The sequence below is a fragment of the Phacochoerus africanus genome, chromosome 1, assembly GCF_016906955.1.
Source record: "Phacochoerus africanus isolate WHEZ1 chromosome 1, ROS_Pafr_v1, whole genome shotgun sequence".
In the NCBI taxonomy this organism is placed as follows: Eukaryota; Metazoa; Chordata; class Mammalia; order Artiodactyla; family Suidae; genus Phacochoerus; species Phacochoerus africanus.
In genome coordinates, this window is record NC_062544.1 from 154,650,849 (window position 1) to 154,667,040 (window position 16,192).

Consider the following 16,192-nt stretch of genomic DNA (forward strand, 5'->3'; position numbering starts at 1 on the left):
GGCTATTCTTCCTTATTTCTTCTCTATGAACTTGTCATTCAAGTCAATTTACATATCAAATATCAGAGCTTTTCATTTGGCTCTTTTTACTTCTTCCCTGCTGCATGGGCATTTCTTTTTTTTCTTTTTCTTTTTTTGCTTTTTGGGGCCACATCCATGGCATATGGAGGTTCCCAGGCTAGGGGTCAAATCGGAGCTAGAGCTGCTGACCTACACCACAACCACAACAACACAGGATCCAAGCCCCATCTGTGATCTACACCACAACTCACAGCAACACCAGATCCTTAACTCACTGAGTGAGGCCAGGGATTGAACCCACAACCTCATGGTTCCTAGTCAGATTCATTTCTGCTGTGCCATGACAGGAACTCCTGCGTGGACATTTCTAGTTAGAACATTTTAAGGATCTCTGAAAGAGAGATTTCCCTCCTGAGTCAATAGAACTGATACAACCATTCCATTTGAGGCTAAGGAAGAGGCAGTGTTCTAAGAGGCTTGCTCTTGTTAAGGAGTGGTCTGGGTTCTTTGCGCCCCTTCATTTCCCCAAGCTAATAATCAGCAAGGTCCCCACCTGTGCCAGTGTCTATGCAGGTTTAGTCAAATATTTTCATCATTCTTCTCTGTCATTTTTCTTCCCTTCAGCCTTTTGGCTATAAAACCCTATATTTTCTTAGAATTTCATCCCAGAAATTACTTGTCATCCTTGGAGCTCCCAAATTGTTCCCTGAGGAACCAGATACAATTAATGTTTCTGACTATGTGATTAAAAAGAGCCTTTTGATGGAATCTCATCGTGCCTCTCCATCTAGCCAGAACAGCGCAATTGACCCAAGAGACTTAGCTGAGAAACCATCATTAGAGCTCTAAGTGAGTTTAGTTAGGTCATAAAATGAATATACAAAACTCAGTCATTTCCATATGGAAGCAATTAGGAAATGTGATGGAAATAGAAATTCCATCACTGTGGCAAAAAGATATATGTGTATATATGTATAAAATGCCTAGGGATTAACTCAACAAGACTATAGAACTTAAATGAAGGGAAAACATTATAGAACTCCACAGAAAGATCTAAATAAAAATTAATTTTGAATAAATACTAGGCCATATGGTGCTTGAAGCTATAATAGCCCTGTGTAACCCAAATAATCTCATATGTCCCAGATTTATGTGCTTAGTTGTTTTTTTGATATGTGAATGACATGGCTCTATTACATATATTATGGCAAGTCTAACAGTTTCTCAGAAATCTCTAAGCATTTCCAGAGATGATTGAGGGGTTTGTGTTCCCCTTGATCAACATCAACTACAGCTATTTCTCAGCTCTCCTGTTACTTGATTATTCATTTGTTTATTCACCTGTTTGTTTATTCTCAGCACATTTGTGGCATGCTTATAGCATCCTGAGCACTCCATGGATGCCCACCAACATCTTACTGCATCCTGAGCACTCTGTAGATGCCTACCGTAAGCATCTGTAGATGCTCATGGCCCCTGTGACTCCTACCTTTGTTCCTGGTCATCCTTATCTTGGGACATAGTCTCTTCTTTTCATTGCCCAGATGAGCACCACTAATACATGGCTCTTTTGTGTAAAATTTTTGCTGAGGGTTTTGAGGGTCCTAGTGGCGGATAAGTATTGTGGAAGAGAAGGAAGACACATGTGTGTACAAACAGCATAAAATAAGAAGCAATAAAAATTAAATATTAGGGAGTTCCCATTGTGGCACAGAAGAAACAAATTCAACTAGGAACCATGAGGTTGCAGGTTCCATCCCTGGCCTCGCTCAGTGGGTTAAGGATCTGGTGTTGCCGTGAGCTATGGTGTAGGTTGCAGACGCAGCTCAGATCCCACGTTGCTGTGGCTGTGGTGCAGGCCGGCAGCTCTAGTTCTGATTTGACCCCTAGCCTGGAAACCTCCATATGCCTGGGGTGCAGCCCCAAAAAGCAAAACAAACAAACAAATTAAATATTACGCATCTTAAATTTTGTGGGGAGTTTCTTACTTTATCCTTTATTCTTGGGTCCCACCTGCTGCTGTCTTTTGGAATTGCCTCTCTTCTCTCTCAGCATCTCTTATTTATCATCTCCTCAGCATCTCTTATTTATCATTTCCTCAGCCTCTCTGATTTCCGGGCCTCTTAACACCTTTTTCCTAACTTTTGGGAACTCAAACCTCCTCTTATTTTATAATGGAGAGCAGTTACTCAGCTAGATCACACTCGGGGTGGGAGGAGGAGCACGTTAATTTGCCTAACCAAACATATCATTCAGCTATTGCACCCTCATTCCCCATTCTGCCCCCCAACCCTCTCTTCCCCTTCTCCCCCAAACAAGAGCACTTCTCTGCCTCTGAAGGGAATTCTTCTAATTTCTAGAGAAACAATCTTTAAAATATTATTTTTCCCTCAACCACACTTGGATTTTGAAGAGATTAGTCTCTCCCAAATTAATAGAGATAATTCCATCTATAATCCCAATGATGTTGTTTCTGAAATTTAGTAAAATTATAAGTTAATTTTGGGGGAAAAAACAAACTCAAAAAACAAGGTAAATCTTAAAAAGAAGAGTGATAATGGATAACTAATTCTATCAAGATTTTAATTTAAGCAACCTATATTGTTTAATGGAAGAATGAGCAGAGAAGTAAAACATAGCACAAAGCCCAGAAACAGATCTAAAGGAAAAAAAAAAATACCAGAAGAAAAATAACAGCCAACTATTTACATAATCTTGAGTTAAGTAAGGAAGGTTTTTCTAACCATTGTAATATATATGTATGTGTGTATCATTCTTACAAAAAACAAGTAAGGAAAGAAACAGCATGCTTTTTAACATGGACGAGCCTTAAAAACACAATGCTAAGTGTAAGAGCCAGGCGCAAAAGGCCATATATTACATGATTCAGTCTCTGTAAAATGCACAGAATAGGCAAACCCATAGTAGATTAGTGGCTGCCAGGGACTGGGAGAGGGGACAATGGGAAATAACTGCTAATAATAGTGGGAATTTCTTTTTAAGCATGATGAAAATCTTCTGGAATAAGGTACTGGTGATGGTTGCACAACTTTTGGATATGGTAATAACCACTGGATTGCATATTTTAAAGGCTTAATTTTATGATACATTAATTATATCTCAAGAAATTTTACAGATAAATCAGTTCCACTTGGGGCATCATAGGAAAAAAATCTAGCATGCCAGTAGAGAATGATTAAAGAATGTCTTTTAAAGATGTTCAATGACACCATTTAGGATGGCAAGGCATACTTTTTTCAGGACCATCTGGATAGTGCAGGAACCACTGTGATGGGATTTTATAATGGGGGAGAGAGAGTGGGCTCCACTCTGAATACAGCATGGAGCAGTGGGAATTTGTAGCCAAGGAGCAGGGTGGGGGTCCATGGATGGAAATTTACTAAGAGGAAGCATCAGTGGTAAGGGGTTTGGCTCAACTGACCTAACAAGGTTGTTACTGAAGACAGGCCCAGGTGTCATCAGCTAGGGCATGATAGGAGATGATGAATCTGATCAGATATTGAAGATGATTACATATGGGGGGTTGGGATGCTCTTAAACTGACTCGAGGTTCTCGCTAAAACTGGGTTTTACAAGGAAGTACACAGACAGGCCTAAGAGAAGTTTCAGGAGTGTGAATAAAGAATCTTTGTCAAATGTGAATTTAAATTTTAAAAAGACAAATGACTTATAGACCTATAAATGCAAATTAAAGTGATGAGATGGAATACATACCTATTTATCTGGCAAAGGTGGAAAGAAATTACAAATTTCCATCATTGGGTAGGTTATAGTCTAACGGAGAGTCTCAATATTGTACTGGTAAAGGCAGTATATTTCAAAAGCCTAATATTGTGTCCTTGTAATTCCATTTGTAGGAATTTATCTTGAAAAAATACTGTGTGCCATTTCAAATAAAGTAGTATAGTAACACACAGAAAGATGTTTCTGCTGCTAGGGAGAAAAGTTAGAATGTATAACATATAAAGCAAAACAGACTGATTAAAGTGTGTATTCAGAAGGCTGGAAAGATATGTAATTTGTAGTTTCTTGTACATTCTTATCTCTATTTTGTTTAGCTATGTTCTCCAAATTTATTTTCTTGAGATAATACTTAATATTTTAAATTAAACTATAATTGATTTACAATGTTGTGCCAATTTCTGCTGTATACGAATATTCTAAATTCAAGATATCTTTTGTAATCAGGAAGTCATAGAAAAGTTATTTAATAAAGTACAGTTTCAAGTGTGGTGAAGCTTTTTGGAGTGTTCTGTTTATTTGCTTGAGCACCACAGCAGCAATGAGTTTAGAAATTTCTTGTTTCTCCTGTTGTAAGACTAGAGATTCAGGGGAGACGAAGTGGAAGTCCTCAAAAGTTCCAAGCTGAATTCTTACTCTCTAGTTGCCCATATGCATGGTATATATGGTTTCAGAATCTAATTGATTAATTGGTGGTTTTATAACATAGACTGTAGTGGTATAGTGACCCCAAGATTTTTTTCTTTTCAAATCAGACACTTTAGGCTTTACAACCAGGATCACGTTAAGTGGAGTTCAGTCTGATTATTGACTTGAATTATGTTTCCCAGATGTAACAATTTTCTTCTCCCAATTTCCTAGACAGAATCATGAATAAACTGGAGGACAAGCAGGACCAGATGATACCATGAAGAGAAGTTTACAGGCCCTCTATTGCCAACTGATAAGTAAGTTGATGTCACATTTATTGTCTTCTAAAAGAGAACCATGTTCTTGTTTGCCCAGTGCCAGAAACTTACACACTTTCTGAAGGAAGACCAGAATATGGTCAGTGAGGGAGAACAGTAAATTTTTCCTCTCCTTCATCTGGGTATTTGTAGTATCAAGCATTGAGTCGTTCTGTTGCTTTGGGCATTAGTTACAGTGCATATTTCCTGTAGACTTCGTTATAATTCTCCATTGGCATGTTAAGTGCAGTCAATTTGAAAACGAGTGTCAAAATGTTATTACTGCTGGTTTTGTGGCAGAATAAAGGGTGGTCCAGTCTGATCCTCCCTGGGTTCCTCATGAAGAGGGAATGGTAGGCGGTGGGGTTCAGTCACATGGAACCTGCTAGCATTCAGAGACTCTATAGCCTTTGACTCGGAGTGTTTTGCATAGTTAGTCATGTTCTTAAATAACAAGTGGTGAAAGTGTGGCTTGTTTAGGTTTGGTGGTAGAATGGAGAGCGTTCCATCATGGTTTTCTCCACATGTTGCTCAAGCGTTTGGGGGATTGTGCCACAAAATGCCAATTTAGTGACTGTATGACCTCTAGAGTTGGATTGTTACTGAGTGAATGTAAAAACCAATACATTTGGTGAGTTTGATGTTCAGATGGACCCATTTGGGACAACAGACACTGGCCTCTCCAGATCAGACAAAAGCCATTGAGTTAGGAAAACTTAAAATTCACTGAGCTTGTCGGATTGTTGCTGAGATAAACAGAGGAACTATTTTTTTTTCTAGGCTGAATGGCTCCTTGTTAACTTTTGCCAAGAAAATAACATGAAAAGAGATTGAGATGCAAATCACCACTAAGCCCTTTGAATTTAGTAATTCAGGTTATGTTGCACCTCCAGTGCAAAGCACTTTATCTGCAGACAACATTCTGGTTGGGTGTTTTAATTGACTCATTTTTGCTATTGAATTCTAATCCCTGAAACACAGATCACGTCAGCCTGATTTTAGCCTGGTGGAATGTTGCCAAGAGTTATAGGGGCTCTCTCATGTTCTTTCTCTATGCGTTCTATAGGGTTTGTTGCCTTTTTAAAAAATTATAAGCTTACTTGTTAGAGAAAGGGCTTTATGGATTGAATAATAAATGTCATCAAAGAAAAATTAACTCTGCCAAGATGGGAGAGGGAACATTTGAAGGATAAGTAGGATTACACACACACATACCCCCTCACCCTAAAGAGGGTGAAGCAAGTTTTGCAGGCAAAAGACACAAGAAATGAAAAAGAGCATAGTATATTTTAGAATATTTGTTGAATTCACCTCTGCTGATTATATGACCCAAAGTTTGCATAATATTTTAAGGTCATGTATTATCTGAAAGGGATTAGAAAAATATTCTGTGGTTTGGAGTCAAGTCTCATGCTGTAACAAGGGCCATCCTCCCAGGTTCAGTATAACAGAAAGCTAAAGAGATTTTCCTCAAACCTTGTCTGGATAGCTGCAGAAATCAACCTTGTCTTAACACTTTTATTGTTTGCAAGCTTGTCTAGAAATGCAGCAGCCTGGAGTAGATATTTTCTTGCTAGTTTAGGAGATAAATCACTCTGGTTACTAGATAGCTGTTTGTGGGCTGGAGCTCTGCTTTGTACAGCTCTGAGAAGGTGAGGAACTTGGGCACTACATCAGTTAGTCTGACTTCAGGGAATGGTTTTCACAAATTCATTGAGATAAAGGGCTGCTATTTATAACATTTTTTTTTCCTCATGAGAGGAATTAAATATTTGATAAGGTCCTAGATAACTTAAACTCCAGCATACATACACACGCAATGTCAAATATGCCATTGATCAGTCGATTGTTAAATTACTCTTGGATTAACATTGTCCACTAACAGAATTTTTTTAGTAAAAAATAGACTTAAGAACTGCAGAATCAACATAAACTTATTATGTTACTTTATGTAACTCCGCAAACTGGTGTTTTTAACTTGGGGGAAAAAAACTGATGGAGTGTTCTGGTTATCTTTTGTTGTGTAACAAATCACCCCCAAACCTTGTAGCTTAGAATAACAGCAATCATTTCTTTCACTCATGAATCTGCAATTTGGGGTACTCTTGCTCCACAGTGGCTGGGATCTGAGCTAGAATAATTCTAACACCTGGGGCTGGTTCGCCATCTTTTGCCCCTCAGGCCCTTCCCCAGGACAAAGTGGGGCTTCCTCACAGTGTAGTGGCCTTAGGGTGGTCAGATGTCTTACATGGCAGCTCACAGCCATGAGGCCAAGAGGGCAAAACCTGCAAGCTTCCTAAGAATTAAGCTTAAGAATCCCAGAACAATACTTGAGCCACATTGTATTGGTGAAGGAAGTCCCTAAAACCAAACCTGATGCAAAGAGAAAGGGATTGGACTCCACCCCTCAAAGGGAAGGACAGTAGGAGTTTGTGGTCATCTTTAGTTTACTAGAGAGTGACTGTTTAAAAGGAGAAAACCCTGCAGTGGCTCCCCAGTGGATGTGAGCCAGTCCACAAGCCTCATCACTGAAGAAGCTACTTCCTCTGAGTGCCTGCTGTGTTCACAGACTGCTGATCTGTTCACCTGCATTGTCTCACTCATTCCAGAGGTAAATGCTTCAAGATGAAGAAGTGTGAGCGATGAGTAAGTTAAGGACTGGCCCAGGGTGGCCAGTGATGAGTGGTGAAGGTGGAATTCACACCCAGGCCCCTCGGACCTCTTTGTTTATGCCTGTTTTTTCATTCCACCTGATGCCTCCCACACACACAGAAAACAAATCGGCAGTGTGGCACCTTTGCTATTGCTAGACAGGAGTATTTCTAACCCACGATGGGTAAAGTTTACATCCTGTTAGTGAAATCAGGTAAAGCTTAAAAAAAAAAACAAACATCCAGGCTCTCTGGGCATCTCTTGTCATAGCCACCAGTCACTGGGGCTTCTGTGTGCCTGATAGGGGCTCAGGGATGCAGTCTTTGGCAGGCAGGGCAATTGAGGTTTTAATATTTTACTTTTATTACAACTTACTGTCTCTGCTTTTATTTTATTTCTTGGGCTACATTCCACAGTGCAGTGCTGAGTGTTTCATCCTGCCAGTTTTAGCCCTTTGGGAAGATTTAGCACATTTTATTCTATACTTTGGGACACCTAAGAGCTTGAGGATGAGGAGGGTTATGAGAACCTTCATGGTTATATAAAAAACAAATGCTGCCTTTATTTTTCCTTTTTAGACCTTAGTCTTTAAAGTAGGTGTGAAGCTAGTGACAGGAATACCTGGGTTTTTGAGTTGCAAACCAGGGTTCTGGTGGTATCCCAGCTACTTAGTAGCTAGCTTCTGTTAAATTACTTAACCTCTTTGTGCTTCATATGTAAAATGGGATATGACCACCCACTGAATTAGGTGGGTATTCAGTGAGCTAATATGGCAAATAGAAGACCTACAATAAACACCTGTGCCCTTAGTGGGCCTTCCCCATCTGCAAGAGAAGAATGTGCCTCCCCGGGAGCTCTACTATAATACTTGCATGGGACTTTTTGGTTCATAAAACGTTTTTGCAGAATTTGATCTTTACAAACCTCGTAAGTCAAGTAGGACATATATTATCATTGATCTAATTCTACAGAGGAGGGAGTTGACACGATCATGACTGCCTTTCCCAGGCCATTTCACAATTTTTTAAAAAGTAATAATGGGAGTTCCCATCATGGCTCAGCAGAAACGAATCCCACAGGAACCATGAGGTTATGGGTTTGATCTCTGGCCTTGCTCAGTGGGTTAAGGATCTGGTGTTGCTGTGAGCTGTGGTGTAGGTCACAGATGTGGCTTGGATCCTGCATTGCTGTGGCTGTGGTGTAGGCTGGCAGCTCTAGCTCCAATTTGACCCCTAGCCTGGGAACCTCCATATGCCACAAATGTGGCCCTAAAAAGAACAACAACAAAAAAAGAGGTAATAATGAAAAGTAAAGAGCATTATCACAAACCTTAAGAACATGACATGGCTGAGGAGACACTGAGTTCTGAGTTGACAGATTTGGTCTTTGCCTAAGTTCTGTGTACTAGAAATTTGTTGTGTTACTTCATTTTTAAGAAAACCAAGACAGTTCTTTTGAGTTTATGAAAATAAGTTTTTATATACCAATATTTATTTGAATCAGAGTTGTTTGAATACTTAGAGCTGAGAGATCATGCTTAGTAAGTTAAGCATCTGTTCTGCATGTAGGCATTTGTACTCTTTAAATTGTGCTCTGTATTACTAATACATCTTGATTGCTCTTGTATCCTCTGTATATACTGAGCTATGTTGACTGAACAAAAAGTAATCCTTTGTTCAGCCCAGAGAACTGTCCACAAACCCCTATTCCTCAGGATGTAGAAGAGAAGAGAACTCCTGTTGTAGATTTGGGCCCCTACCCTGTAGAATTTAGAAAGTAAAAGATACCACCTTTCTGCCCTCTTTACCTGCAGCATGGGGGTTGCATCTCTATCTCAGACTTGAATTATGCACCTATACACCCCTCAAAATCTATATTACTCACCTCTTTAGACTTTTTCAGGCAGAATGATAAGCTGGTTGAGGGTGGACTTCATTTCTGATGGAGTGATCCACCTCTCGTCTGATTTTTGGAACTGAGCAGAAGCCCCTGAACATACTTTAAAGTGAACAGAATGTACTTGTTTTTCAGCTCTGGCTATCCCTTTTGCCAACCAGCTATCTAGTGACTGTATTTATCCCTCCAGTCAGTTCTTAAACTAAAATATCCACATAGTAATATCTTCCACAGGAGATTAACATTTTCCTTTTTTCCTCCGTACTTATCCTGATAGACCCGGGGTCCCACCATGTTATCTACCTAGGCCAGTTGTCCTACTGTGGGCTGTGGTCTGACATTCTCATGTGTTCCATTACAGTGGAAAGAAATCTGAAGTAATTTCTTATGTATGAATGAATGCCAAGATGTGCTTCATTAGCTAAGGAACCTTCAGGTGCTTCTCTATAATTTTTAGGAATATTTGCATTTTTACCTTCTCAAGGCAAATGCTATGTCAGTGTCATTTCAAACTGTATTGAGTATAGCAGTTTAAAGATACAACTTTCCCAGGGCCTGTTCATTTGTCTGGATCCCATTTTCTTTCTGGCTCATCCCTTACCTTTTGGCCAGCTAAAATCAGAAGTGATCTTCCTATACCTTACCTGTACTGTATTATCATCACCATCCACCCAGATTTCCAAGCCCTAAATACCTAAAGTCATCCTGACTTGTTCTCTGTCCCAGCCTGGATGCATTTGGATACAAGCTCCCATGGCCTCTACCTTGTTGGGAACCCATTTCTCTGTATCCACACTGTCTCTGCTTAGAAAAGAGCTTCCTGTGGTCCCTTTTAATAGTCTCCCTGCTTGTTGCTCTGATCTCAGGCCTCCTCCTATAATTCACCCTCACATTGCTGCAAAATTAGCTTCCTATTCTCTGCTGATGGTCTTTTAGTGGTTTTGCATTATGAGGAGCAGCAGTTCTCACAGTGTGGCCCAAGAACCTCTGGAGTCCCTGAGACCATCACAGGAAGTCTGTGAGGCTCCCTTTCTTCAACTACATGTCTTTATTAAGCCAGATTTTCTTCATATTCTTCAATCATATTGCAACAGATTGAATGCAGAAGCAGGTATGAAAGCCAGCTAGCTGTCTTTCATAAGCCAGATATTGAGACTTACAAAAATATTAAACAATGGCACATTTCTCACTGACTTTTTTTTTTTAGAAAATATGGTTATATTTTATTTAAAATGTTATTTGTCAACATATAATGAGTTTATTGTTATTTTAATGGATTAATATTTTTTGTTTCTCAGCTTTAATCTTTAGTACAGTAAACATTAGAAGATATAACCCATATCAACAAAAGCTCTTTGTGGTCCTCAGTTTTTGTGTGTGTGTGGATAAATATTTATTGACTACATATAACAGCAAGAAGAAACAGCAACAATAGCAGCAGTACAGTTATTCAACAATAGTAGTACATAAATCAGAAAGGGCATAAATGGATTAAATTTTCATAAGACACTTACATTGTCTAGGAGGAGAATAAAAGTATCATTTAACTATATTTTATTGAAGTATAATTTACAATGTTTTGTTAGTTTTAGGTGTACAGCAAAATGTAGTTATAAACATACATATGTATTTTTTTCAGATTCTTTTCCATTATAGGTTATTATAAGACGTTAAATATGTGCTATGTAGTAGTTCCTTGCTGTTTATCTGTTTTATATATAGTAGTGCATATATGTTAACCCCAAACTCCTATTTATCTATATCCCACTCCCCACCACAATCCACAGTGGTAACCATAAGTTTGTTTTCTGTATCTGAGTCTATTTCTATTTTTAAATTTGTATTGTTTTCTTAGATTCCACAAATAAGTGGTAGCATATGTTTTTGTCTTTTTCTGTCTGACTTATTTAACTTAATATGATAATTTCACTCAACATGTTGCTGAAAATAATATTATTTCATTCTTTTTATGGCTGAGTAATATTCCATTGTATGTATGTATGTATATATATATATATATATATATATATATATATATATATATATATATATATATATATACCACTTCTTTATCTATTCTTCTATTGACAGACACTTAGGTTGCTTCCATGTCTTGGCTATTGTAAATAGTGCTGCAGCAAACATTGTGGTGCATGTATCTTTTTGAATTAGAATTTTCTCCAGATATATGCCCAGGATTGGGATTCTGAATCATATGATAATGCTATTTTTAGCTTTTTAAGGAACTTCTATACTGTTCTCCATAGTGGTTGTACCAGTTTACATTACCACCAACAGTGTAGGGAAGTCCCCTTTTATACACACTCTCTCCAGCATTTATTATTTGTAGACTGTTTAATGATGGCCATTCTGACTGGGGTGAAGTGATACCTCGTTGTAATTTGGATTCACATTTCTCTAATAGCAATATTGAGCATCTTTTTTATGCTCTTGGCCACCTATATGTCTTCTTTGAAGAAATGTCTATTTGGGTCTTCTGCCTTGTGGTTTTCAATTTTTAAGAGTATAAAGAGGTCATAAGACCAAATGTTTGAGAGCCACTGAGCTATGGATAAAGCCTAAATTCCTTGGGATAGTAGTCTGGTCCTAGACTACCTCTTCTGCCTCAACTCTCAGCACTTCTCTCCTTCATGTATATAAACTCACACACACACATACAACCCCTTTGCTTTGTGGATACCTACAATATGCTCCTGCCACCGCAACTGACATTTCATCCTGCACAAAATGCAGTCATCACTCAGTATCTGTGGAGGTTTAGTTGCATAACCCCCTGCAGATACCAACTTCCATGGTTGCTTAAGTTCCTTACAGTCAGCCCTGTGCATTCTTACAGTGGGGTAAGCGTGTATAATTGTTGAAAAAAAATCCACATCTAAGTGGGCGCATGCAGTTCAAACCTGTGTTGTTGGCAGATCAGCTATATTTAGCTCTGGGTGTGCATGTGCTTGTTTCCTCGTCTTCTAGCTCCTCTGCGTGGGGACTCCATTCATCTCCCTGTCTCCTGTCTAATCTACAGCTTGAATCATAGTGGGATGCAATATGTGTTTAATGTAATTACCATATTTCAGAAAATCTAAGATGTCATTAATTGTAATATACACCATCATTTTATGATCCACTAGGAAGAAATGCTTCAACTATGAAACTATCACACGCCATCAGTTACACCTTACAATGGGGAGACACATGTATGGATAAAATACGGAATTATTAGGGTGGATTGTGGCTGACTGGGTACTATGTCCCTGGGTTTCTGCCACTAAATTCTCCTTTAGGACCAAATCTCAGCAAACCCGTGTGTATTCTCAATTCCCACCCTAGGCAGGCCCCATATTACAGAGGAACTTCCCTTTGGAAGCTGGAGAAAGATCAGAGTAGCTGGGCTATCACTAACTGAAATTGGTAAGGGTATTCTGTCTTCAGTATGATTTCGCTGATAAATGAGAGGAAGTTTTCCCTGAGATTAAGGAGGGAGAGTTGATATATATCATAACTGATATGGAATTTAGGTCCAAATGAGTTTTGACACCAGAAAGTTAGGCTCTTTTAGATGTTACAGACATCCATAAAGATATTGCATATTGAAGGTGCCTGGCCATCACCTCCATGGAGAGTGACACTGTGGTACCCACGGTTAAGGACTCATATTCTGGATTAAGACTACTTCGGTTCAAATCCTGGTTTGCCATGAATTCTTTTTCAGATGGTTTTCACCCCTTTCCATACAAAACAAGCCAAGTGAGTACGCCTCCACTGCCCAACAGCTTTTGGACTATCTGTCCTCTACCCCTTGCATATTTATCAGTCTGGGGGCCATTAAAGACTCCCCTCTTCAGAAAATAAAAGAACATGCTCCATTTAGTAGCAAAGCACAAAGTGCTACCCCCAGTGGCTGTAATAATGGTAATGACACATTTAGTCCCCAGTCAGAATCCATTTCATCAGCACTGCTATTTAGTATTTTAACTGGATTAGTCTGATTGGCTTTCGTCTGTGTTTCTCAAATCTGGATGTACGTTAGAATCACCTGGAAAGCTTTTAACAATTCCCCTTGCTTAGACCCCACCCTAGATCAGTTAGAACTTTTTGGAGAAGTGAGTGGGGAGTGTGGGGCCTGGGCATCCGGTGATTCTGCTGTGCAAATAGGGTTGAGAATCACTGGCTTAGAGCAGGGTTTTTAAACATAACTATGGTTTTTTTTGTTTTTTTTTTTCTTTTTTAGCTATTTCTTGGGCCGCTCCCGCGGCATATGGAGGTTCCCAGGCTAGGGGTTGAATCGAAGCTGTAGCCACCAGCCTACGCCAGAGCCACAGCAACGCAGGATCCGAGCCGCGTCTGCAACCTACACCACAGCTCACGGCAACGCCGGATTGTTAACCCACTGAGCAAGGGCAGGGACCGAACCCGCAACCTCATGGTTCCTAGTCAGATTCGTTAACCACTGCGCCACGACGGGAACTCCAATTTTTTTTTTGTCATTTCTAGGGCCACACGTGGCATATGGAGGTTCCCAGGCTAGGGGTCGAATCAGAGCTGTAGCCGCCGGCCAACGCCACAGCCACAGCAACTCAGGATCCGAGCCGCGTCTGCGACCTACACCATAGCTCATGGCAACACCAGATCCTAAACTCGCAGGGATCGAACCGGCAACCTCATCGTTCCTAGTCGGATTCGTTAACCACTGAGCCAAGACGGGAACTCATAACTATGGTTTTAAACAGAGTCATCTGAAAGGCTTGTTTAAACACTGATTACTGGGCTCTACTCCTGGAGTTAACACTTCAGTAGATCTGGGATGGAGACAATAATTTGTATTTCTAGTGTAATTTTTAGTGATGCTGAAGATTTGGTCCAGAGACTATATGTTGAGAATCACTGTCTTAGACTAAAGGAGGGCTATCCTGGGGCCAGAAATGCTTTCAGCTTCCTTGCATCATTTGAGCTTCCTAGTGGTAAAGTGGATCTTAGAACAAAATCAGAGTCAGTTAGGAAGGGAGAGGAGGAGAGAAGATATCAGGAGGGAACCAGCAGAATCACAGTGTTGTAGGGTTAGGAACTGTTGGAACTTGAAGTTTCATGTTATTCCTCAGGATACACTGGAGGTTAGTTTTTACTCTGTTTTAAGAAAGGCCAAAGGGAATGTATGAGCTAAGGTTATAAAGCAAAGACAAAACAAAAGAGTGGTCCTGGCACTGACCACTGCAGTGGGCGCACTTCAGAACTGTTATAAGACTATTTCTTCCTCATTTTATGCTGTATAATTCTTCCACGAATCAAGAATTTGAGTATGGATTTGTTTCTTATGAAAAAATTTGCAAATGTTCCCTAGGGAGAATGAGTCTCTTTGGTTCTGAAGGTTAAGTCATTCACACAGAAAAATTGGGGAAGTAACACTTTGAAATGTGACATTAACCCAGGAAGTTTATGCATACTGGGTCCTTAAAGGTGTCATATTGACTTAATGTCTTTTACATTTTAACCTGTGATTTTTAAATTTGTGTAAATCAAAAACTCTTTTATGGATTAAACAAACCATAGACATTCTTATTATAAGCAATGATGCTAGTGAAGGCTGAAGAATAAAATATTTTAAAGAAACTCAATTCTATGACTTTCAAGTATATTCCATTATATAGTTGGCAGGAACATAGCTGAAGGAAGTCCTGCTCACACTGAGAGCTGTTGACTTATGCAAATTTAAATGTTAACTCTTAATGAATACATTCAGTTTTCTATATGGAAGTACTTTCACTAAGACATATGGCGGGAGAGAGCATAGAATTTGGATTTAAAGAATGTACTTTGAGTTCTCACATGTTCTCTTAATAGCACACATAGACTTTGCATAGAGTACTTAACCTCTCAGAGCTCATTTTCCTTAGCTGCAGTACACAGATGATGAGTAAAATATCTACCTTGAGAATTGTTGCTAAATGATACGGTATAAAAACATTTCATGAGTTGTAAAATACCTTCCAAACATAGGTTGTTGTTTTACTATTGTCCTTAAATAATTTATTTCCTTGGTTGTTTAATCATACTATTGTTTAATAAATCTCATTTTAAAATTTTAAAAAGGAAATATGAAAGGCAATCCAGCATGTCCCCACCCAGATCCTGATTCAGTAGAATGCTCATTAATGTGCAAAGAGATCACCAATGGGGGCTATTCTAACAGGTGGTATCAGGATCTGATAAAATTCTGAAAAATTTCTCTTTCTTTCTTTTTTTTTTTTTTTTTGGCTTTTTAGGGCCTTACCTGCGGCATATAGAGGTTCCCAGGCTAGGGGTCAAATCAGAGCTACAGCTACTGGCCTACGACACAACCACAGCAATGCCAGATCCAAGCCGCGTCTGCAACCTAAACGCAGCTCAAGCAACACCGGATCCTTAACCCACTGAGCGAGGCCAGGGATCGAATCCGCAACTCATAGTTCCTACTCGGATTCGTTTCCACTGTGCCACAACGGGAACTCCTAAAAAATTTTTCTAAATAAGAGAAGTTGGAAAAGATTTTTTAAATGAAGCAAAGGAATTTTTTTCCAGCAGATTCATATTAGCTTGTAATAAATCTCTGGGGAGTTCCCTGGTAGCCTAGTGTTTAAGGATTTGGTGTTGTCACTGCTGTGGCTCAGTTAAATCCCTGGCCCAGGAACTTTTGCATGCCATGGGTGCAGCCAAAAAAGAAAAATCTCTGGAGTTTTCTGAGAGGTTTAATCATTGCCTTTACAAATGTGATGGACACTGGAGAATCTTCAGGCTAGAATCCAAGAAGTTCTCTAAGCCACATTGCCTTTGCCAGCTCTTCTTTTGTGTCTCCTTTTCCTGTTTACCCATTCCCCTTTCTTTTCTTCGGGTCATTTCTATCACCAAGTTCTCTTTTCTCTTTG

General features: G+C 39.4%; 1 protein-coding gene across 3 annotated transcripts in view; it reads left to right on the forward strand.

Moving 5' to 3' along the window:
* Nucleotides 1-16,192, forward strand: part of TMEM108 (transmembrane protein 108) — a 356,853-nt gene that overhangs the window by 195,227 nt on the left and 145,434 nt on the right. For 2 of the 3 annotated variants that reach the window (XM_047782809.1, XM_047782814.1), the window contains one exon: nt 4,645-4,730. In XM_047782809.1, the coding sequence (XP_047638765.1) occupies nt 4,691-4,730 (40 nt within the window). In that variant the 5' untranslated portion in view covers nt 4,645-4,690. The remainder of the gene's footprint in view (nt 1-4,644; nt 4,731-16,192) is intronic. The other variant, XM_047782805.1, reaches the window with a different exon arrangement.